Source organism: Equus asinus, chromosome 18 (assembly GCF_041296235.1).
Source record: "Equus asinus isolate D_3611 breed Donkey chromosome 18, EquAss-T2T_v2, whole genome shotgun sequence".
In the NCBI taxonomy this organism is placed as follows: domain Eukaryota; kingdom Metazoa; phylum Chordata; class Mammalia; order Perissodactyla; family Equidae; genus Equus; species Equus asinus.
This window is the reverse complement of record NC_091807.1, coordinates 36,460,371-36,484,970: the sequence shown is the minus strand read 5'-3', so window position 1 is coordinate 36,484,970 and position 24,600 is coordinate 36,460,371. Positions and strand designations below refer to the sequence as shown.

General features: G+C 43.8%; 1 protein-coding gene across 4 annotated transcripts in view; it reads left to right on the top strand.

Moving 5' to 3' along the window:
* The window catches only part of DSCAM (DS cell adhesion molecule), a 687,554-nt gene that overhangs the window by 528,235 nt on the left and 134,719 nt on the right, over positions 1–24,600 (top strand). For all 4 annotated transcript variants that reach the window (XR_011495418.1, XR_011495417.1, XM_014839281.3 and 1 more), the window contains exons 12-14: positions 19,556–19,752; positions 20,791–20,887; positions 21,439–21,567. Coding sequence is in view for 2 of the 4 variants with exons in the window: in XM_014839281.3 (XP_014694767.2) it covers positions 19,556–19,752; positions 20,791–20,887; positions 21,439–21,567 (423 nt within the window). In the remaining 2 variants the exon portion in view is untranslated. The remainder of the gene's footprint in view (positions 1–19,555; positions 19,753–20,790; positions 20,888–21,438; positions 21,568–24,600) is intronic.

Below are 24,600 nucleotides of genomic sequence, written 5' to 3'. Positions count from 1 at the left end.
AGTGAAATTGCTGGCTCAACAATGTAGCCTCCAGAAGAGTCTTCAGCCGTGACTTAAAGACATTTCAATGCACCTTTTTTCGGGTGGTGACTGTGCTGCTCAAATTGGGCTATTTTAATGGAACCTTAAGCTCAAGCCGTTAAGCTCATAATTATTATGTCAAAAACGAGACACTTTTTTTTTTCTGTTTATTAAAGAAAATATGTTTGTTTTAAAAGATTCAGACAAGTCAGAAAGAAAGTATAAAGTGAATATTACCCATTATTCATCACTGTTAACATATTTACTATCTTTTCAGACATTCTTAATTTTTATTCCTACACATAGATATATAGATTTGTTTATATACAAACAGAGAGAGGTGAGAAGAGAGAGAGAAAGAAAAAGAGATTTGTAAACACACTTTTTAAGAACAAAAAGTGATTATGCCTTATAGGCCTTTTTATTCAATCGATAATGTATTATTGGTATTATTATGGACGGAACTATGTCTCCCCCAAAATTCATATGTTGAAGCCTGAGCTCTAATGTGACCGTATTTGGAGATAGGGCCTTTAAAAGGGTAACTAAAGTTAAATGAAGTCATAAGGGTGGGGCCCTAATCCATTAGAATTGGGATCCTTATAAGACACCAAGGATGCATGCACACAGAGAAAAGACCATGTGAGGACACAGCCAGAAGGTGGCCACCTGCCACTCAAGGAGAAACCCAACCAACAGACACCTTGATCTTGGACTTCCAGCCTCCAGATCTGTGAGAAAATAAATTGTGTTGTTTACGCTGCCCAGTCTGTGGCATATAGTTATGGTAGCCCTAGCAAACTAGCACAGCTCTCTTTTTGAAATTTAAATATAGTTTTCAGTGTTTTAATGCCTGAATAAGATTGCATTCTATGACTGTCTAATTACTTATTTAAACAATCATGGACATTTATGCTGTGCCTAAAGTTTCCTGTTATAAACAAGGTTGCAATGAGCATCCTTATACATAAACTGTGCTCATATATCTAATTGACTTCTTAGGATAAAACTGAGAAATGGAATTGCAGGGTCCAAAGACGTGCTCATGCAAAATTGGGTTGCATGTGGCGAAACTGGCTTCTCAAAAGGCTGGACCAACTGGCATTTCCATTTGCAGGATTTGAGTACCAGCATCTCCACCTTCTACCAAACTGGACACTTCCAGTCTTTAACTTGCTCTCACTGGACAGCATAAATGATCAGTGATCCTTTAATTTCATGACAGAAGAAGCTGAGTGCCTTGATATTTTATTATTGACATTTCCATTTCTTCTTTTTAAATAATCTCTCTGTATCCTTTTGTATTTTTTCCGAGATGTCCTGTTTTTCTCAACATTCATAAACTCGTTATCACATGATAATACTTTCTCTGTTGCATGTTACAGTATCCTTTCCAATTTGCCATTTTCTTTTCCATTTTGTTTTGTTTAGCTGTCTGCTTGTTTATGGTCCTACAGAATTCCTAAATTGTTATATATTCAGATCTACTAAGCTTTAACTCATAGTTTCTGGCTTAATATCAGGCACATGAGTTTTTTCTTTCCCTCAAACTATTCACCTAAATTTCTTTTGAATGACTTTGTAAATATCAGGGGAGAAGCAAGGGTTAAGGATGTTTCCTACACACACTATAGGGAATTTTAAATAAACAAGATTGTTTATATTTTTTTGATATAGCACATCCAAATAACCATGTCCCAGTGGGTCAGGAGACGGTGTTTGGTGCTGGAGTCACCCATTCCTCTGGGCTCATGGCTCTCAACCTGTGGTCGCTGGACAGCAGCGCCATTATCTCAGAGGGTCTTGTTAGACGTGTGGACTCTGGAGCCCCTCTCTAGACCTGCTAAATCAGACACTCAGCTAGGTCCAGCCATCTGTGCTTCCACAGTTCTGCTGGATGATTCTGAAGCAAGCTCAAGGCTGGAAACCACTGTTCTGCCTACTGCAGACAGAGCTGCCCCCTGGCCTCACGTGCATTTCCCCCCGAGCAGCTTCCAGTGCTTTCAACCTTCCATACTGTCTAGGGACACACCCTCGCGAATGAGGGTGTTTTTGTTACAGCTCATCCGCTATTAACACACACACACAAACCACACATGTTTAAAGTCCTAGTTACCTACATGCATTGAAATGACTTATTCTTAGAACTGGGTGGATTTCAGGAAGAGAGATGCCATTATAGCACATGTTGAATGTTGAGTCAGAACTCACAGTCCCCTCCCCTTTGGGTACTGAAGTGTCCCTGAGAAGGAAGCAGGTGCTGGCGGGCTGCAGAGAAAGGAGCCTCAGCAGGCACCATGCTACCCCATAAATACAAAAGATCAGATGAGGTGAAATCTCCTGCAACTGTTGCATAAATACCATCTTCCTTCATGGGAAGCTATAGGTGATGCTGTCAAACATTCTTTAATATGCCTGAATATTTAAAACATGCTGAAATATCTCCTATACCTGTTTTATATGTGTGTAAGGGGAAATATACAACATAAATATTCATCTATAAAGACAACGAATGGGGGAAATTATAAAGGGGATGTTTTTCATGCTTTAACAGATCATTTCTCCTGGCTTTTCCACGCAGACCATGTGCTGTAAGAGACCAAGTCACTGCGCTCAAGAGTGCATTTATTTGCATGAAAGAGCAGTGAATGAAAGCTGCTAATGTCTCAGCATGCACTGCTTGGCAGTGCTCATTTTCATTGGAGCTGAGTCTTCCTAGTGGGTTTCTGCCTCATTTAGAGCCGTCAATACCTCAATTAGTGCCTGCTCGCCTCCCCTGGGAGGGACAGTTAGACATGTCGCTTCCCAAGCCTCTGAAATCTAAAAACCCCCTGAGAGCGGCTCAGTCATAAAATATCTCCTGATTAACAGTGCTGTTTGCCAGGAGTCCCTTGCTCCTTTCTATTTCTTCCTTTGTAAGATTTATCAGCTGCCATATACAGAGACACCAAGAGATGCTGCCTGCCCGCAGTTACATTGAAAATATCCATGCACATGCAACACGTGAGGGCTTGCTGATTTTACGTGTGCCTCTAAAGCTCATAAGCCCACAGCACAAAGCAAGAAAAAGTGCTAGTTTAGACTGCATGCATGTGCACACTTACTTATCCTGGCATTTGCTTGAGAGCTAGGACTTGATGTCTATCTTTTAGCGTGATTAATTCTATAATTTCAGTGCATGAGGAGAATTTCCCCCACTTTGAATTGAGAAAGAAAAGGCAGCTAGCTTGGGCTCCCACAAAGCTGGGTTTAGCCATGCTGCTTGTTCCTTCAGAAGAGGTGCTCCTCTGTCTGCAAAACCACTGGTGTTATTTTGTATCTCCATTGCCTCTCCACCTGTCTTTGCTTTAGCAAACCTAGGTGACAGGACAGGAGACCATCTGAGCACTCTGAATTCTTCCTTTTTAAGAGAGAAAGCTCTTTAAAAAGAGGGAAATATATAACTGTATATTTTCTAACAAACATTACTAAAAATGCACGTCATCTTGGCTTTCATATAAAATTTTGGAGAAAGAACTTAAGATAATTCAAAGGCTCCGGTGGCTCAGGAATCATTGTCTGTGTTTCCAACACACACACATACAGGTGTGATCACATATGCACATCCATGTACACGTGTGCACACATATACACATGCACACTGTGCACATATAGAAGAATGCATACCCACTCACACAGGCACACGCTGGCGCACTCAAGCACACACATGCATGCGGGCACATGCCTATAGAACCTTCTATCGATCTGTGGCAAGAATCCCTTTGAAAACACTACTTGAAACCCTCTTCTTGGAAAGTAAGCAGACTGTCACTCCACTCTTGTCATATCAAGTTAACAGAATTTAGCACCTGAAAAAAAACACTCCCTTTTTCTTTTTTTTTTTTCAACCTATGCTGTCAATTTTCTAGATAATAGGATGGATACAGCCATTATATTATTTACCAAATCCATTGATACTTCATTTAGAACCTACAAAAGTGAAATTTACTTCTGAACATGCTTTATTTATTACTCAAACTTATAAAAACCACACGTGTTTAAATATAAAATCTCAATCAACCCATCACCCTAAAACTGTTTTTGTTTTTCTCCTCTGGTCCTTGCCTATATATATATATATATGAATATGGTATATATTTGAATATATCTGAATATCCTATATATGAATATCATATATATTTCATATATATATGAAAAGCTCTTCAGCCTTGGTGGAATGGTGTAAATCTAGGTTGGAAAACAAGTCATTGATACAAATATTAGCTAGAGAAAAAATAACTAACATTAGAAACCTGTACAGTCTACAAAAGGCTTTCTGTGTACTTGCTCTCTGCAACTGCTCTGTGTTGAGGGACGCATCACCATGGTGCAGAGGACAGATGAGGAATCAGGCTCAGAGCATAAACACCCACCTAAGTTTATAGCTCCTAATTGGCAGAGCCAAAACTCAGAGCCAGCTCTTCTGATTCCAAATCCTCCACTGTTTCCACAACACCCCCACAAGATGCTAAAGTCAGGTTCCGGGTGATTTGGGGGGAAAAAGAGTGACGGTGCAAAGAACAGCTCTAAAGCGGCCGTTCTCTGCTTTGGCGTGCACCAGGATCACATGGCGTGCTCGTTCAAACAGATGGGCCTTCCCAGAATTTGCATTTCTAACAAGTTCCCAGGTGATGCCTCTGCTGCTAGGTCAGGGACCACTCTTGAAAACCACTGTGGTAACCAAATTAATAACAAACACTGCTGGTAAAACTATAAATTTTTACAACTATGTTTGAAAGCTGTTTGACGTTATCTCATCAATTTAAAGATAGACACGTACCTTAACTAGAAATTTCACTCCTCTGTATGTTCCCTAGAGAAATTCATGCATAAGTGACCATGGTTTGTGTACAAAAATGTTCACAGTCGCCGTGTTTGCAATGAATGGCCAAATTCTGAAACCTCCCAATATACCATGGAGTGTGCATACAAAGAAATATTGTTCAGCAATGAAAACACTTGCAGGCACCATATATATGCTGCAGATATACAAGCAAAACACAGAATGATAGGACAAAACAATACAGACAGTGTGGTCCTATTGTATACACAATTCAGAAACAGGAAAGACTGGAGTCTGTTGTTTACGGTGCATGCCCACGCGGGAAAAGTATAGACTGACTTACTGTGTGACCGCGAGTGAGTCATCCAGCCTGTTTGTGCCTCAATTTCTGCACTTACAAAATCAGAGTAGTAATTGCACCTACCTCCTAGGGCTTCTGTAAAGATTAAAAGCTAATGAAATTCTCAACATAGCGCTTAATACATGTTGGCTATAATTATCATCATCATCATTACCCCAGGTGTCTTTAAAAGGACTATTTGCTTCCCTGATACTGAAATAGTCAAATGATAAAAACGTGCAGGAAGAAAATGATAACCAGATTAAACCAAATATTATAACCAAATCCAGATAACCAAATTAACAGAAAAACATAGGCATTGTATGCAAGCAAAAGAGAACACATCATCAGTGGCCAAATGAAGAGGGTACTGTGGGAAATGAATATTGACAGAGGATGAAGACCAAGTGATCAGAATGGCTTCAAGGAAAAGGCAAAATGTTAGAAATTTAAAATATGCTGGGGGTTACGGGGTCAAAGGCAGGATCAAAGTCCTGGTCATTGGCTCGTCTTGGACAAGAATGTTCAGGTGGAGGAAGCCCCTGGGATGCCCTAAAGAAGGAGGAGGTGTGAGCACAGCTCGGATGAGACACTGCCCTGACTTCCAGGGAGCCCCAAGGCAATATGTTGTTGCAGGTGTCATTAACAGTATGTGGCATAGTCACCATCACGAGTGTTAATGGGGATGATGGTTTCTCTTCCTTCTCTTTGCTTCTCTGTGAAAAACAGCTATATATAAAGCACCTGCTCAAAAGTTAGAACGTGGCTTTGGGCCTAATTATTCTGTGTATCAGTCCCCTAGCCACTGGAAACCACTGGTCCTGGTTCCATGGAAACTTCTTACCTTCCAAGAACTGTATCTGAATACTTTAGAAGGAAGAAGGCTTGTCTGGGGGACAATCCACTTCCAAGGTCCCGCCCCAGGCTGTTGGCCAGACACTTGCATTCCTCCTGGACCTCTCCATGAGCCATCTGGGTGTCCTGGTGACATGATGGCAAGGTTCCCCTGAGCAAGTGATCAGAGAGAGAGAGAGAACTCTAGTGCCCAAGATGGAAGCTGCAATCTTTTCTAATCTAATCTCAGAGTTGACATGCCACCACTTCTGCCATATTCTATTGGTCATACACATCAACAACGGGTAAAATGTGGGAAGGGGCTCTGCAAGGGCTTGCATGGCAGGAAGTCAAGATCACTAGGGATCCCTTGGGGGGCTGGCTAACACATGACCAATTATTAATTTTTTCTGATTAATGTTCTCGACCTCACCCAAGTTTTCATGATGGCATGGTCTCTTTTCTTATAATTTTTTTGAATTTATTTTTTGCTATCACTATTGGCAGGAAATCAAAGTCTACTATTTTCGTTTTTTCTACCTAATTATTGGGAAGTTTTCTTATTAGGCAAAACATAACATCTACGTACATGACCAGACAGGAAAAAAAAAGGACATGCCTATCTCTATGCCAATCGGAGGAAAATACCGTTTTTAATATCTTTTGGTTAATATTCATACTTGTCATGCAAAATAAGTCAACTTCCTTCCAATAATGTGACTTGAAACAGGTTCAGAGTGAATATAATATGAAGCCTAAATGTTCTCTGTCTTCACCCCAGCTCCTTTAATCATGTCATGAGGCCTGGGCAAAGCTGCCAGGAAGTAGGGATGTTGTCATTCCTGTTCGAGTTTAACATCAAATACAGCCCACTCTAGCCTGGAAACATGTATTTGATTAATGGTTATAATCAAAGTAACTTCATTATGTAAGCATAATAACCCAGCCGAGGAGATATTTTAGCGCGTGCTAAGAACTTGTTAATTCCTGGCTGGAGAAATAATTTTCTTTATGGGGATTAGAGCTGCCCAGCAGGCAGCCTTACTTGCTAAAACTTTTATGAACAATAAGTATTTGGACAGGAGGAATTTTTGATTCTGCAGCCTGATAATAGCACTTCAAGTTTCTGCGGGGCCTTTCTTCCAACACACTCAGTGGGTTCCACTAACGTAATCTCATTAATCCTCATCACCGCCTCAGGAGGCTGGAGGTCTCATTGTTCTTACAGATGAAGAAATGAAGATGACGCTGGGAGGCAGAGATCCCAGAGAAAAAGCCACTCAGCCTTTGAACGCCTCGAGAAGGGGCAGGCACAGAATTGCAGGCCATTTTCTCTAGCAAAATGCTACAGACATTTTCAAGAATAGCGCTTTGGGCACCAATGATCATAGAAGCATTAGTCACAGGAGCGAAAAGGTGAAAGCGCCCCAAGAGTCCATCGATGGATGAATGGATAAACAAGATGTGCCACAGACACACAGTAGAATGTTATTCAGGCTTAAAAAGGAAGGAAATTCTGGCACATGCTATAACGTGGTGAACCTGGGGGACATTATGCTAAGTGAGAGAAGACAGTCATAAAAAGACAAATATTACATGATTCCTGTTATCTGAGGTTCCTAGAGCAGTCAAATCCATAGAGACAAAAAGTGGAACGGTGGCTGCCGGGAGCTGGGGGAGGGGGAATGGCAGTTGTTGATTAATGGGGACCGAGTTTCCTTTGGGGAAAATGGAAAGTTCTGGAGATGGATGATGGTGGAGGTTGCACAACAACGCGGATGTGCTTAATGCCACTGAACTGTACACTTAAAAGTGGTTGAAATGGTACAATGTACATTAGATATGCTGAGGAGAACGTGTGTTTGCTGTGACTGGGAAATGCAACTGTGGGTTCCTTGGTGGCCCCCAGGTGATATAAGGATAGGAACCACAGTTATAATGAAAGATGACATTAATAGTTTGCACTGTGTTAGAAAGGGGGCTAACCACTTCTCTCATTAAGGTTTGCCTCTGTGCCCATGGCCGTTGTGATGGGAAGAGAGAAAGAGGAGGCAGCTGACTCCCAGGCCCATCTTTAAGATTGTGGTTAGTTGTTCCCAAGAGGCTGCCCGCTCCCAGGTCTTCTTTATCCCCTCCAGGGAAACCAGGCTGCTCTTCTCCACTGGTAACAGCAGCAGCTGCCTAGGATGCTGAGTATTTACCAGCTTCCAGGGCCAGCGACCTGGATGACCAATGCAGTGGCATGGGGCCCTCAGCTTCCAAGGGCTTGCACTTGGGATTGAATGTTCTCCGGCCTCCATCTTGAAACTCTTAACAATTTCATCTTTAAAGTTGTATTTTGCAAGTGAAGTCCTACACAACAATGGAGCATAAAATGAGGATTCTGAGCCTCAGTGCCCCCGTCATCCCACCTTCCACCGCCTCCCCTCCTCCCCAGGATGGGTTCTCAGCTGCATACTCTCCCACTCCCTGGGCCCCAGGCTTCCCTCTTCCTGCATCCACTCAGCAATTGCTGTGGTCCTCCACCCTCTGGAGACCTGGTATGTGTAGCGGGAAGATCGGAGTCAGGCTTCCTGCAGCGTCTCCATGTGGGGCATGGCGGCAGCACCACAGAGCTTTCAGAGGGTGACTCAGGCTACCTTGGGGGTCGTCCATCCAAGACCTGGGTGTGGCAGTCATTCTGGTAGGAGGGGAACCTGGCACCTGTTGGGGCGTATGCATGTGCATACCAAGTCGCAGGCCATGTCCTGGGTGTCTGGGAGGGTCGGCACTTGCCCAGCCCAAGACCAAAGGAGTGCCACATTAAATAGAAAATATACACCATCACGACACGTGGGGAGAAAGAGGTACCGCAGGAGGAAGAAAAAAGCTTTGTATTTTAGAACTTTAATGGCATGGTTTTCCTGCTTTTTGAACAGAAGTCTCCATGTTTTCCTTTTGCATCTGGGTCCTACAGATGATGTCCCAGTCCCGCCGGCATCATCTCTCAAATATGCAACAGCCTGGTGGGAGAGATGTTAGGATCCTTTTTGCAGCTAAGGAATGGAGCTATCGAGGACATCATGGAGAGTCTCCCCTGAGTGGACTCAGCCCGGACCGAGGAACTATCAAGGATGCTCCAGCTGCCCCATGACCCTGGGTCAGAGGACCTGTGCCCTGTGAGCCAACCTCCGATCCTCCACTCTGGTTAGGCAAAGAGGCTTTGCACTTGGATTCAGGAGAGCTGGGTTCTCCTTCTAGATCTCACAAATACTAGTTGCATGGCAATCAGTCTAAAGCCACACTATTTTAGTATGGGCAAGTGGAACTTAAGAATTCCCTTCTCTACTGAGGACACGTATGTTGTTGTGAGATCATGTATGTAAAAGTGACCTGACACGACAGGATACAGAGGTACACGTGTGTTATTTACTTTGTATGGCTTAGCTTCAACCTGCTTAGCTTCCCAAGATCCTGGAGGAAGGAAAGGAGAAAGGAGAGGGAAAGAGTCATCATGTTAACAATTAAAAAAGATAACTTTACTGTATTACCTTTATGGCGATATTGATGTTTTAAAAACCTTACTAGACAAGAGGGAGCTTTGATTAGGGGTAGGAGAGGGGCATAAAGGGAATACTTTCTAGTGTAGCCAGTCTCAAACCCTCCAGTTCTCTGTTTCCTTACCTATAAATAAAGGGAAAAAAGGAGAAGATGTCAAATATGAAGTGAATCCTAAAATTCTTTTAAACTGTAATCTTTATTTTTTTCCTCCTTCAAAATAGATATTTGGTGTCTTCTTGTCTTTGATGGTCTGCATAGACATCTGTTAATGTAAATTTAAGTCCAATGAATCTGCTAGAAATGTTATTTCTGAATCCCTCACACATATTTATAGCCTAATTTAGAATCTCTTTTAAAGGACATTTTATAAATATGTCTTGGGTCATTTTTATGGTCAGAATTTCTATCTCACCAGGTTGCTATGTGGATTAGATACATGCTTAGGATAGGAAAAACTTTCTAGCACATAGTCAGCATGCATAAAAGTTAGGTATTATTGTTATTATGGAATTGTGAAAGAGAGAGAGAGGAAAAGGAGAAACAAAGAGGAAGAAAGAGAGAAAAAATAAGGAAGGAAGGAAGGAGAGAAGGAGCGGAGGGAGGTAGGAAGGAAAGAAGAAGGAAAGAAGGGAGTAGAAAGAAAAAGGGAAAGGAGAGGACAATTAGGGCTGGAAGAGGCCTTAGAAATCATCCAGTTGAGTTGTTTCAATCCAGACTGTACATTAGGATCACTTGGAGAGCGTTAGATAAATCCATTTCTGAGCCCTGCCCCCAGAGACTCTGATTCCTTTGGGCTCAGATGGGGCCTGGGCACTGGTACATTTGAAAAGCTCCTCAGGTAATTCTAACTTCTGAGATGCAGCCCATGTTGGAGCACCTGGTCCCATTCAGCTCTCCTCTATGAGTCAGATGAGAAAACAGAGGCCCAGGGCAGCCAATGAGCTTCCCACTCAGACCAGTGTGTCTGTGGTCGCATGAGGTTGCAGCCCAGGCTCCTTGCTCCCGGTTTCCTTTCTCACTTCCTCCTCTGACCTGGCAGATGTGAGACAGGCACTGCTCTAACCCTAGTTCACCAGATCCCAAGTCACATCTGCAGAGTCCAGAATAAAGCACTACCGTGGTTCTCCACCCTAAGCAGCCGAATTCAGCAAGGTGGCTGCCGTCTGCATGCTTGATCTTTGAGATGCTCAGCGATCCAAATTTTCACCTAAGTCTATTTCAAAATAGAATAGTGAAAATTATTTATTCAGTAGATTTTGATTGACTGATGGACTAAGAGTGAAAATAAATTTTAATTTAAATCTGTGTGTGATATTTTCATTGCGGGATCCATGCAGCGGAGACATGGCTGTTCAACTTTTTGTACGTTTGAAATTTTTCATAGTCATACGTTGGAGGGATGTAAAAAAAAGTAGTTGAAGAAGTAGATTAAAAAATGTGTTCACGTCTCAGAACATCTCCCTCCCTGCACCTCCCAGCTGGAAATCCTAGTGTCCCTGCCTCTGTTTTCCAGCTTGGGCATTGGGGCAGCCTTGTTGTCTTGTTCTTGGCCCCACACTCTCCTCTGCCACCTCTGTTCTGACTGTGCAGAGAGACTGAGGGACTTTCCAGGATGTAGGACTTTCCTGCTCAAACATGGGGAGTCCTGGGCGTCCGAGAAGTTGGCCACCCTCTCTCTGTTGAAGGTCGTTATTGATGATGGTGATGGTTTTCGAACAGGAGTCATTTAAGTCCGGCCCTGGTTGACTCTTGAATCTGGGCCATAGATGCTCTTTCCTCTTCTCTGGTTTTGTCTTTTCTTCTCTGTAATATGAAGGCATTGAACCAGATGACCATGACAGGCAGGTTTTCTAGTTGAGGGTCATCCAAGATGCCTGGTATTTCATTTTGTTTCTCTTTCAGTGGAATTTTCATCAGAGCCAGCAAGGGAGAATAGAAATAAAAATGTATTAGGATCAGTTTCGTCTCACTGGTAGAGCCATTAAAACAGGAGAGTAAAGTGTGGAACTAATCTTTAATATCAGTGATTTATTAATATAAGTTTTTATTCTTTCTATATCCTCATGTTGAGAAATCAACGTATGCATCAATTTACTGCTGAATTACCTATCCAAACATACAGTCATGTTGTTCACATTTGTAGGATTGACAGTTGTGGACAAGGTTAGTTATGGCTCTTTGGTAAACTCACCACATCTCAGTGCCTCTGATCTGATGGGAACACCATCTAAAATCGTTAAAGTAGTGACATACCCTCCTAGGAGGTGTTCCGGTAAATGTTAAAAACTCGCTGTTGAGAGTGGAAGGCTGGGAAAAAACCCTGATTTCTAGCATTTGCCAATTTCAGTGGTGTAAATCCTCCCACCATTTCCGGTTTCAAGTTAATTAGGTCACATCACTGGACAGCAGAGCTGGGTTTCCCGCGCATCATCAGCTGTCCCTGGCCAGTGGCGGTGGCTCCACTGCACCACCGCGTCTTCCTGCTGCAAGAAAGTGGGTCAGATGCGGCTCCCTTGTACCATAAGTGTGCAGAATACTGGACGTTAAGGTGCTGTTAGATGATACGCTGGTGAATGAAGGAAATTTATAAACCGTTGTATAACGAACTAAACCACACCCTCCGTAATGGCAATGTCGTGGAGGAAGCACACAGCCCACATCCTTGAACAAAGCTCTCCTGGTCTGGATTTCCTTTGCTCCTGACAACAGGGTTGGCCCACAGCCTCTCCTTGCTACCCATCCCTCTTCAATTACCCCATCCATTTGTTATGCTTCAGAAATCCTTGCAGAAGGCACCGCTCTGCTGACGTGTTGTCATCTCTCAGCACCCATGACTGTGACAAGTGAAAAGGTCATGCCTTCAAACATTTGCATTGCAAAGAGGCATGATAAAGAACCATTTTTTAAGAATCCTTTTGACCATTCCTTTAAAGGGGTGAAAATACTTGGGTGGGATAGGAGAACACAGGCTTGTCAGAGTATTTCTGAATAAATACAGAATTTATTAACCAGAAATAAAATACCCATTTTGGTGGGGCGCCCCTCCAAAGGAGAAATATGGGTAAGAACAAGCATTTTTTGTAGAGTAAGAAGGGCAAACTGCAAACCAGAGGTCCATGGTTCAGTCGCGGCATTTCTTGACTCAATGTAGAATGCAATAATGCTTTTCATTACTAAGAAAAGGAAAGGTCAGAAAACAAGCAAGTCCTCAAAGCAAAGATGCATTTTCTTGGAGAGCAATAAGGTGTTCTTCTGGTTGGTTGTTTTAAAGTGATAGGAAATTGCATTCCAGGGGAACACCAGCCTTCACGATGCATTTGCTTCCTGCATAGCAGCACAGAAACCTCTATTTCGGAATTGGTTCACTCTCATTGGAATATAAAGAATTGAGAGTGACAAATACCCTGGAATTGGGTAGTGATCACAGTTGCCACGTCCTCACAGGAAACCTGTGTTTTGTCATGCAGTGCGATATTACAATTTTTTTTATTTTTTGCAAGTACTGCAATGAGGAATCCTCTCCGTAGCCTTTAGACACCCATACCACTGTGGGATGTTAGCATGGACTGATTTCCAGAGCACAGCTTTGGGACCAGAGTTTCTCTGTTCTCTGCTCAGCACAGCGGGTTCCAAGAATCGACTCCTTTCTGGAGGGACCAGGGGGCCATGTTTCAAAGCTCAATTGTATGCAGGTTTCACAGTTTCTGTTTCATGTTCCCCAGTTTTGAAAGGAAGAATGAGAAGTAAATGTTTTCTTCTTCTTGGGCCTACAACAGACTTGTTCACAGTTTTGAAATTTAGGTCACTTTGGTGGCTTTGGGATCTTTAATTATCATGACTTAGCCCTCAGTCCTTATGGGAAAAAAGTCTTGGTTAGTGGATATGAGCCCAAACCAAAGATGTCTTTAGTAAAGAAGCCTCATGAGGAAGATGTGCCCGAAGGCCTGAGCAGACCACAGCCCCCAGATCAAAGCCCACATTCATTCCTCATCTGAAGACCCCACCTCCCCTGGGACACAAAGAAATCTCTGCCATCAGAAAGTGGAGACACCATCAATGTATGCTCATATAGCACTGACTCCGTGCTGTGAGCTGGTTCCTTTTATCCTCTCAATAATCACTATCTCCACTTGACAAGGACAAAACTAAGGCACAGAGTGGTTGAGTTCCTATCTAGGATCACACAGCAAGCCAGTGGCACAACTAAGGGGGCAAACACATGTTATAGAGGCTGATGACATCCTAACCCATAACACTCAACTCATGGGGGTTGTTTTAGAAGCTATCTGTGTTGTACATGACATCCTTCTCTGCAGAGCCATCCAATAGGAATTGTTTTTCAATATAGAACATATTCCATATGTTCCCAAAGAGTCTAGACCTATGATTAAGTCAACTCAAAACAATTCTCAGTCTCCTATTATAGAAAAATCCAAAATAATAATGGATAAACACAATTATTTATTTCTCTCTCATGTAGACCTTTTCTGGAGTGAAGCAAGCCAGGTTTGGGATGATAGCTTCAGAGTGTCATGAGAGACCTAGGCTCACATCGTCAAAGTCACCACATGGTGAAAGACGGCTGCTGGTGCTCCGGCTATCAGGTCCTGATTTCAGGCTGACACAGGAGGAAATAGAGGAAGCCTAAAGGGATTCCAACCAGCTGAGCATACCTCCCAAAAGTCTTAGATATATCATTGCCTTGAGCTCAGTCATATGGTAACAGCTAGCTATAAGAAAGGCTCATAAATACATTTTTTTCAAGTATTTTTTTTATAATGTTAAAAGCTGGAGAAATAAAAGAAAAGTTATTGAGCATGCCTAAATACATGCTGATAGCTAATACCCCACTACTGAAGACGTTCCACCAACAGCAGTCCCACTGCTTGCAGCGCCAGTATTCAACTGGTGTCTCTGATCCTTTCTCCAAATCCCTCACAGGAAAATGGTGCTGCCACCTCCTGGCTGGTATATTGTTCAAAAGAAGACATTCAGGGACACTTGCAGAGAGATGTTGCATTTGTCCAGCATCATCATGAGTCAAATGTCCACAGAACCGACATCTCCTACCCTCTTGGACCCTTGAAATATTTTTATTAGTCACGTCAGAAAAAAATCTTTTTAAGTATTTTAAATAGTTCTATGTCTTATTAAACAGACCACACCAAGTATTAACATACTCTCAATGGCTGAGGATCATGGTTTGAAAACCCATGATGGTGACATTCTAGAGTACTCTGAAATACTCAGGGGAGACTAAGTGAGCGTGGGCATAGACGTGTGGCTGCAGGGTGAGGAGAGGGGGGACATCGTGTTTGCTGGACCCAAGTGGTCCCACAGCACCGTGGTCTTGAGCTTCGTGCCTGCTCGGTGTGGTTCGGCTCTCCTCTCTCATATCAGTTCTTTCACCGGTTCACTTTTGTTGATGGCCCAGCTCTGGCTGACTGCCACTCTCTCGAAGGGTGGGTTCTAATCTGCTGTGGGCAAGAAAGGAATTTAACCACACTCATCTGTCCTGCTTGAAAACATCAATAGGCTCTAAGAGAGCATCTGGGGCTGTCTCCGACTGCTAAAATGTTTGCATTTTGTACAGATATTTTAGGGCTATTTCCGGGGTTCTTAGACACAATTTACAATTGCTTCATTTTTCTCATAAATATATTCCCTATGGTTGAGGTTTACTGAAATGATGCAAGTATAAAAAAGAATTCTTACTCTATGTTTAAAGGAAAATTGATGAGGAAACATGTCAGAAGAACCTCAAGGATTGGCCTGGCCTCTCCTCATAACTGCGATCAGGAAAGTGGTCCCCAGGGCTGTAATGAGTGTGCATCCCAGTGCACTGAGCACGCTGGCTCATACACAGGGCTGATACACAGAGTAGGTGTGCCCCACTGTCCTGGGCACAGGGGTCCGATGCTCCTGTCTGTTCCCCCTTGGTAAAGATGCGAGCATCCCTTTCAGCTCTCCATCCACACTTGATGTCCAGGTTCCCCACCCTCTGTTCAAAGGGGCCCAGTAGCATCCAGAACTCTTTGATGGCAGATGGTGCAAAGTTGAAGGCAGGAATATCCGTGACTGAGGAGAGATTTGAGGAGGAGTGGTCCATTCTGCTTCCTGCTCCTCCTGGGGTTTCACCCTGGCCTCCTCTGCTGTGAGGACTGCCTTGGAGCAGGACGCCATGTTTCTCTTCGGCCTCTGTCAGTGGAGTATGTATCCAGCCTCCTCTCTGGGCAGGGGGCTTTTGGGTGGTGACTGTCTGGACCAACTAATGGGGCCATTGAACTCCCAGGGCCTTAGGCCCTTCCCTTGGTGAGTTGGGGAACTGGGGTGGGTTGGAAAAGTCTCCATCTGTTGTCCCAGGCTCACAGCTCAGTGGACCTTTCTCATGCTGCTGCTGCACAGGCTGCCACAGGAAGCCTTCTGCCTTCATGATCTCAGAGGAGTGGTTCCAGTCCCTGTGCTTGCTAAATTCTCCAAGGCAGCACATGTCAACCTCTCCTGGAATCTCCCTCACCACCCCCAGCTCCTCTGCAGTGGCAGCACTGTGGTGGGCTCAGGGTTTCCACAGCCAGTAAGCATCAAGCTGACATGGAAGATGCCCACTCACCTTCCTCAGCTTTACTTTACCCATCACGTGATTGAAGAGAAACATCCCTCTTCCCTTCCCATGAACCCTGAATCTTAACACCTCTTCTCCCTCTTCTGTGCTTAATCTTCTTATGTAGAGATTGCAAAAAGGGTGGAGCTACTTGGGAAGACAGTGTGGCAGTTTCTCAAGATTTTAAACAGAATTTCCACGTGACCCAGTAGTTCCTCTCCCAGGAATCGACCTGGGCAAAATAAAAACATAGGTCCACACGACAACATGTACACAAATGTTTATAGCAGCATTATTCGTAAGAACTAAAAAGTGGAAACAACTCAAATATGCACCAACTGGTAAGTGAATAGGCAAAATTTGGTTTATCCATGCAGTGGAATATTATTCAGCAACAAAAAGGAACAAGGTGCTGATAGACACTATAATATGGATGAACCGTGAAAACATGCTCAGTGAAAAAGATCCAGAAAGCTAGACACAAAAGAATACTTCCTGTGTCACTCATTCATAGGAAATGTCCAGAAAAGGTAAATCTATAGGAACAGAATGTCAATCAGTGGCTGCCTAGGACTGGGGGTGGGAAAGGACTAAATGGGCAGGAGGAATCTTTTTGGGGTAACGTAAATACTTGAACATTTGATGTGGTGATAATATACAACTCTATATACTTGTATTGGGTTGTAATAGCATGTGTGTATGTGTGTTGGGTAATGTAAATTTACTGTATTGCCCCCCAAAACTTCACGTCCACTTGGAACTTCAGAATATGACCGTCTGTGAAATTAGCGTCTTTGCAGATATAATTAGTTAAGATGAAGTCATACTGCATAGGGTGGGTCCTAAATCCAGTGACTGGTGTCCTTATAAGAAACCCATCTGAAGACACAAAGAGACACTCAGGAAAGAACACAGTGTGAAGATGAGGGCAGAGATTGGAGTGACATGGCCACAAGCCAAGAAACACCAAGGGCCACCGGAAGCTGGGAGAGGAGAGGAAAGATTCTTGCCTACAGCTTTCAGAGGGAACATGGCCCTGCCACCACCTTGGTTTTGGACTGGATTCAACTGTAAGAGAATAAATTTCCATTATTGTAAGCCAGCTGGCTTGTGGTACTTTGTTACAGCTACCCTAGGAAACTAATGCAATATTAAAATTCATTTAACTGTACACTTAAAACAGGTGAATTTTATGGTATGTAAATTACACCTCAATAAAACTGTTAATAAAAATTTGAAATTTTTCTTAACTAGACTACAAAAAGGGAGGGGTTGAGATGAAAGGCTGCGGACTGTATAGTTATTTTGCTGCTTTTCAGATATGCTGGAGGAGAAACCTCACCACAGTCGTAGGCAGCTTTCTTTAACATGTGGGACTCATAGTTTTTCTTGTCCTCAGTTACCAGTTTGCCCACTCCACATCTTGTTGTCTCTGCCACAGGTCTGCTGACAGTAGAGAAACTTCAAAGCATGGGTTCTTCCATGGGTGTTCAGGCTACAGAAATGGTAGATCTTTCTCTTGTTGTCTCAAACCAATCTAATAGGTCATGGGGGAAGACATGATCCATTATATGCCAGTCTTAGAAGAAAGCACAGTGTTTCTATGGTAAAGTGCCCAGGGAGCATTGGAGGGCTTCAGAGGTGGGCAATAAAGAACATAATTGTGAGTTGACCTTAAAAATGAGGGAGGGTGAGGGCCAGTCCCAGTGGCTTAGTGGTTAAGTTCATGCACTTCACTACGGCAGTCCAGATTCTACTCCTGGGCACAGACCTACACCACTTGTCAGGGGTCATGCTGTGGCGGCAGCCCACATACAAAATAGAGAAAGATTGGCAACAGATGTTAGCTCAGGGCAAATATTCCTCAGAAAAAAAGAAAAATGAGGGCGACTCTTTCTTCCTGTGATTGGGAAAATGAGATAAAAAGCAGGTGAAAATGTAAATTTGTCTTGGTGATTTTGCAAATCTTCCTGATCCTTTTTGATAATATCTTGTTCCTTTCTCATGCTTTTCAAAAATACTTAAACATTTTGTGTATAATTCTTTTAGAGTGTATATCTGGCAATTCTAGCATCTGAAGTCCTTGGGGGATGACTCTCAAATATGGTGAATTATGGTGAATTATTGGTGACTCTCAGTTATGGTGGATTGTTTTCTCATGTCTTTGATATTTTTTATTGTAAGCTCATGTTCAGCAAGTGTTTATCTGGGAGAATTCCAGTGGCCTGGATGGAGAGGACACCCTCCTAGAATGTGCTTGTGTTTGCTTTTGCTGAGTTTCTCAGGCCTATCACCAGACTAGGATCACCATCCTATTAATCCTTTAGCATGAATTCCAGACCTATGTAGAGTCAGAGCAGTTACAGATTCTCAGAGGAGGAGACACTTTGTTCTTCATTCATAGCACAAGCCAAGGCGGTTTGCATCTCCCTTCACCATCATGGATTTTTATTTTTATTTTTATTTTGGTTATATACTTGCTCTGAAGATAGAGCCCTTTGAGGAGCCTGGCTTTGGCAGTCTCACCTTTGACTCCCTACCTCTCAAGTGGTTAAAGCATCAGCAGCAGCATCCCTCTGGCCTTTCAACATCCACTTTTGTTTCTGGCTCCTGGGATTTCTCTCACTTTCTCATGAGCTTAGTATCCATTTAAAAAGATGCTTATTTTATGCTATCCAGCATTTCTAGGTGGTTCAGGGATTGGGAGTAGGGTCTTATGTCACCCAGCATATTGCCAAGAATGGAAGTCTATAGATTAATTTTGATGCAGGGGAGAGGGAACTTGAGAAGTTTCACAAATAATGGTTTCTGTTTTCTTAGTGAATTGGGGGTGAGATTCCCGGCTGTAAGTTATGGGAGAAGGGTAACTCTGAGGTCTCCAAGTAACTACAAAAGTTTGTAACAACCATGGGAGGTGGGGATGTCTAGAAGTAATTTCAAGGATTGGTCAGCGGCAACTGGTCAGGGTTCCATCTATGTTGATGAATAAGGGTTCATAGTTCTACAGCTGAAAGTAATAGTTAGAAACGTAGATGATTGCAGAAGGAGGAGCATGATTCTGAGTGGAAACCTCCTTTCCAGTCTAATCAGCAAGTAAAATCATCTTCCTACGGGTTCTAGGGGACATGGGCCATGCTCCATGGCCCACGTCTGCTCTCCACGGGAATGGAAGAGTAACAGCCTCTGAATATGAAACCTTCTGCTTAAGGCTCATTGAGTCACGTTTCATTTTTCTGCCACTCTCCCTCTGTTTTGTTCACGATTCTTGCTCAGCAGTTTCATAAATAAGGTTTATTTCAAAGGAACGTCTCTTTAAGCGTGATTTAGCTAAATGTCGCAGTGGGGAAAATCAGGAACCTGCTTTGATAAATAAGTTGTGTCCCCCTTGGGTTTTCAGTTCCTGCGATGATTACATCCTACCCAAACACGACCCTGGCCACTCAGGGTCAAAAGAAGGAAATGAGTTGCACGGCCCATGGGGAGAAACCCATCATAGTCCGCTGGGAGAAAGAGGACCGGATCATTAACCCCGAAATGGCCCGTTATCTTGTGTCCACCAAGGAAGTGGGAGAGGAGGTGATTTCGACTCTGCAGGTAAAAGCGGGACAAACATGACAGATGGACTCCAACTTCGTTGGCAGAATAAGCCTGTCCTCTCCCATACATGGGTGCACGTGGGTGATAAACCCCAAATAATCTTCTGGAACTTATGTATGAAGCACCATTTCTCTCCCCCTTCATACAGTGAGATTACTAAGTAGCCTGCAAAAATAGTGCTTTAGCGTAAGTGTTATTAAGAGTAAAATTATTATGAACACAGCAGGGAACCCAACTGGAATAAAAACTATAAGAAATAGAGTCTTTTAATGACAGTTAATCCTGGAGAAGTGACAGCCTACGCTGTGCGCATGTTTTCACTTCCGTAAAAAGAAAAATTGGTCAGGCCTTGGGACAAAATACATTTTAATGAAAAATATTTTACTTCTTGAGAAAAATCCCATGCAAAAAAAATTCTGCTCTTTATCTAGGATCACAAAAACTAGAATAAGGATTATAGTCTCCCATAATTTTTAGCACTATTGGTAGTGAGTGAGTGATGCTTTTAGTGTGGGGGATAAATGATGCTGCAGCACAGGCATGAAAAAAGAAAAGCCCTGTGTTTGAAACACTGGTATTGATTCACTCACAGGGTCCAATGCTGGAATTCTTCTTGAGCAGACTCTAATGAGGGTCCTGTGAGACCAAGCCTTTACTGCAGTATTATAGATCTGTTTCTTTAGGCGGGCTTGCTTTGGATGCTTTGAAAATCTACTATGAGGAAAAAAAAAAAAAGGATATGTGGAGGATATATCAACCTGACCGTGAAATCCCACATAAATTGCACATCCAACTTAACGAGCTGGCAGCTACAATGATAATGTACATTGCACCTGTCCGTCTGCACATTTACAGTTGCCCTGAGATAATTTGCTTCCAGAATTGTGTGTGTGTTTGCGAGTGTGTATGTGTGTAGACGCTGGGGGTGGGAGGGTGGTGAAAGAATGGAGAGATTTTTACAGGCAAAAACCCTTTTAGTGGTTCTCTTGCTCCATGCTGTGGGATAAGATGGATTTCTTTCTGCTTTACACATAGATTTTGCCAACTGTTAGAGAAGATTCTGGCTTCTTCTCCTGTCATGCGATCAATTCTTATGGGGAGGATCGTGGAATAATTCAGCTCACGGTGCAAGGTAGGAAGGAGGCAGCAAAGCGGGAAAAACAGGGCTTTTTTAGGACAGCAGGTGTCTGCCCAGGCTTGGGCATCTGTGTGGGCATCTCTAGCTCACTTTGCTGCATAACACTTCCTAATTCTTGGAAAATTTTGAATATGTACAATGCTCGTGCTAAAGCAGTATTTTTCAGTGCCTGAGATTATTTCAAGGTGCAGCCCCAAAAGACAGGGAACAAAGTCCTTCCGGGTCTGGGTCACAACCTTAGGAATCTTGATACTAGATGATCCAAATTAAAAGGGAAGTTTAACGTTTGGGGCCAAGATATTGAGTGACATTAAAATCCATCCAGGTTTGGCCAAGCTCTGCAAGTGCTATGAAAATGGGCAGTTTTGGAAAAGCGGCATTTTTCCTTCCTAAAACGTGACGAAGAAAAAAATGTCTGCGAGTAAAAAGCCGCTGCCGATGCCGAGGGCTGACACAGCTTGTGTGAGCCACGCTCAGCACTTCCACTGGCTTCTCATGTCCCAGCCGCGTTTGAACTAATGCCGGGTTTTCTGTTGATTGCACAGAGCCCCCAGACCCTCCCGAAATTGAGATCAAAGATGTGAAAGCTCGCACGATTACCCTCAGGTGGACGATGGGCTTTGATGGGAACAGCCCCATCACGGGCTACGATATCGAATGCAAAAATAAATCAGGTAAGGCCTTTATTTCCTCCAGCCTCATCTCCACTTCAAAGAGTCCTTTTATTTTTCTCCTTCCTTATTCATTTACCTGTAAGAGTAAACCTGGACCCGCAGACACTCAGAGGGGGCTCTCTTTCCTAGTTCCTTTCTTCTCTGGCACGACGTCCACCCACGCTTCCTCTGGTGGAGTGGTGTTTTGTGTCGAGATGCACTTCATCGGTTCCTTTCTCCGAGCCAGCAGACCTCAGTCTTGCTTCCTGAGGGCCAATTTGGCATTCTTGCCCCCGATCAGCATGTGGGCGACAGCGGACAGGACCCGGCCACTGTCATTATTTTCCCTCCCTCTCCCGCTTCTCTTTACTTCCCTTGGGTCGCATCCCTGAGCCTCAGCTGTGTTCAGCGTCTGTAGGGTGGGCTGTGCGGTGGGGTTTTGTGCTGAGAAAAGAGAGCCGCTCCTTGCTGAGACAGGGCGCTGACGGCAAGGACCACTCATGACCGCATCCCGGAGCCCTCCTGCATGTCCTCTGGGCCAGCTCGGCCAGCTCGGCCGGGAGCCCGTGAGTAAAACCGACCCAGTTGCCAGGATAGAACAGTTGTGTTTATTTAGTCTCTAACATACTGTCTTAAAGTGACAATGCAAACACCCTTTTGAGCTTGATGCTCCACCAGGCGGAGGGTCAGATACCATCGATGTGGCTTCTGGTCAGGACTTTTACCACATCTTGTAAAACAGACAAGGAATTAGAGCGCCATCTGCATGTGAAGGTTAAAATGATTCCCAGAGGCCACACAAATGGCCTTAGTTTTCACTTTCTGGGCACCGTGCGTTACTTGAGATTACACTGTTGTTACCGATTCAGTATCTTTTGAGCTGATGCCCTAGGAAAACATTGAGGCAGCCTGAGAGGCAGGTCAGGAGTGAGGAAAGGTGTCAGTGAGAACAGGGAAGGGACAGAACGAGAAAATGGTGTGAGGTGGGACTATGAAGGAGCTGTAAGGAACTGCTAAGGAGAGCGATACGTGAAGATTAAAAAGAAACTGCACCAAACCAAGAAGAGTGGTTTTAGAAAGGGTATTTGAGACTTGGGCTAAGCAGCTGGATCAGAAATGCACATAGAAAAGATGCAATGCCTCAGCTCATTCGCCCAGAGTCCCAACTAGAGACCTGGAAGTGAGGTGATGCACACACAGGGCCCACGGGAGCCTCTTGAGAGGAGCATGGTGGCTGCCAGTCATACTGTTCCCAGGCAGTGTGACAGAGCCAGCACAGGCTGAGTGCAGGGAGAGGGCGAAGTGACCAGGTGAATGAGCTGAGGATAGTGCTGACCCAAACAGGGATCTTCCAGCAACTATGACAGAGGGGCTTCCCCGGGGCCAAAGGGAAGAGAAGAGGCCTTGTCCTTGGTCAAAGACGTAAGATCAGGATGGAGCCAAAGAACAAGAAGTTCTGAGATGCAGGTCTTTAGAGAGAGGAAATGCTTCTTAGGTGAGGCAGGCACGTTCCAGCACAGAACAGCCTGGAAACTGATGGTGGCAATGAGAACTCGGGAGAAACGCGGCATAGGAACAATCGACAGAGTCCCCAGAGGGAGGGACAGGCCCTGCCAGTTTCTCTGGCTGAGCCCTAACCACAAGACCACAGGATCTTGATGCTGGTGCCCAGGTAACCCCTCAGGGGAACAGCTCAGTGCCTCCCTGTAATCAGGGGTATCGGTCATTTCCAGGTGCTGGTGATGATCCAGACATTCCACAAGGGTGTTGGGGTCCAGCCTGTCCTGGCTCTGCTGCTGGCCCTGTCTCTTACCAGCTGAACACTTCGCTGGTTGCCTCCCCTAGCCATTCTCCTCTGTAAAATGGGATACCACAGCATCTCCCTGTGACAAGGGTCCCTCAAAGGCCACAGACTGCCCCCTCTGGCCAGAAGGCCCTCCCTTCCCTGGACCACACTGTTGCTATGGTTACTCACGCCTTCTCCTTAGACTCTTCTTGTTACTTCCACAGGGATGCATCCCTGGTCCATAGGTGAGGCCAGGCCTCCCTCTCATGTGCTCCTACACAACCATCTCCTTTCTTTCCTGGTGGCTGCGATCGCATCCTTATCTCTGTGATTATTTTGTTGCATTTTGTTTTGTTTTTCAACTTTATCAAGATTTTCTTTTATAAAGCATCTGGATTTTGAGCCAAGTTAGAAAATCTGTTCCCTACACTCAGCTATAAAATAATTCACCCCATTTTCTTCTAGTCCTTGTATGGCTTCTTCCTCTTTCTTTTCAAAATTTAGCTCTCTAATCCACTTGGAGTTCATTTTTGTGTTCGCTGGGAGATATGCACCTAGTTTTATCTTTTCAAAGTGGGTATCCAGTAGCCCCAACATCATTTATTAAGATTTCCACCTGTGCCCGGTGATTTGAGAAGCCACCTCTATCATAAACTGCCTTTCCATATGGACTTCAGTCTCTTTCTGGATTTTTTATTCTATTTTATCGAGTAATCTTTCTATTAATGCACCAGTGCCGCTCTGTTCTAATCACAGAGGCTTTATATTTTACTATCTGGTATTGCTAGTTCCCTCTTGTCATTTTACTTTTTAATGTTTCCTTAGTTTTACAAACTTTAGGGTCAACATGTCTAGCTCCATAAAAACATTTTTCTTATTTTCGTTGAGACAGCATTAAATTTGTTATTAGCTTAGGGAGAATGGACCTTTCTGTGATGTTGCTGTGAGTTGAATTCTGTCCACCAAAAAGCTATGTTGAAGTTCCAACCCCTGGAACCACAGAAAGTGACCTCATTTGGGAATTTGGGGAATAGAGTCATGGCAGCTATGATTATTGATCAACATGTCACCGCACCAGACTGGAAGCTTCTTGGGGGTCCCTGTGCCCACAGGTCTAGTTCTGGCCAGTCCGTTTCTCCAGCACCCAGCTCAGCACCTAACATGTGGTGGGCACTCAACAGATATTTGTTGAATTCTTTCTAAGAATGGAATGCATTTAAAACCCTTGACTCACTGGCTGGCACATAAGAAACATCTAATAAGTGGCA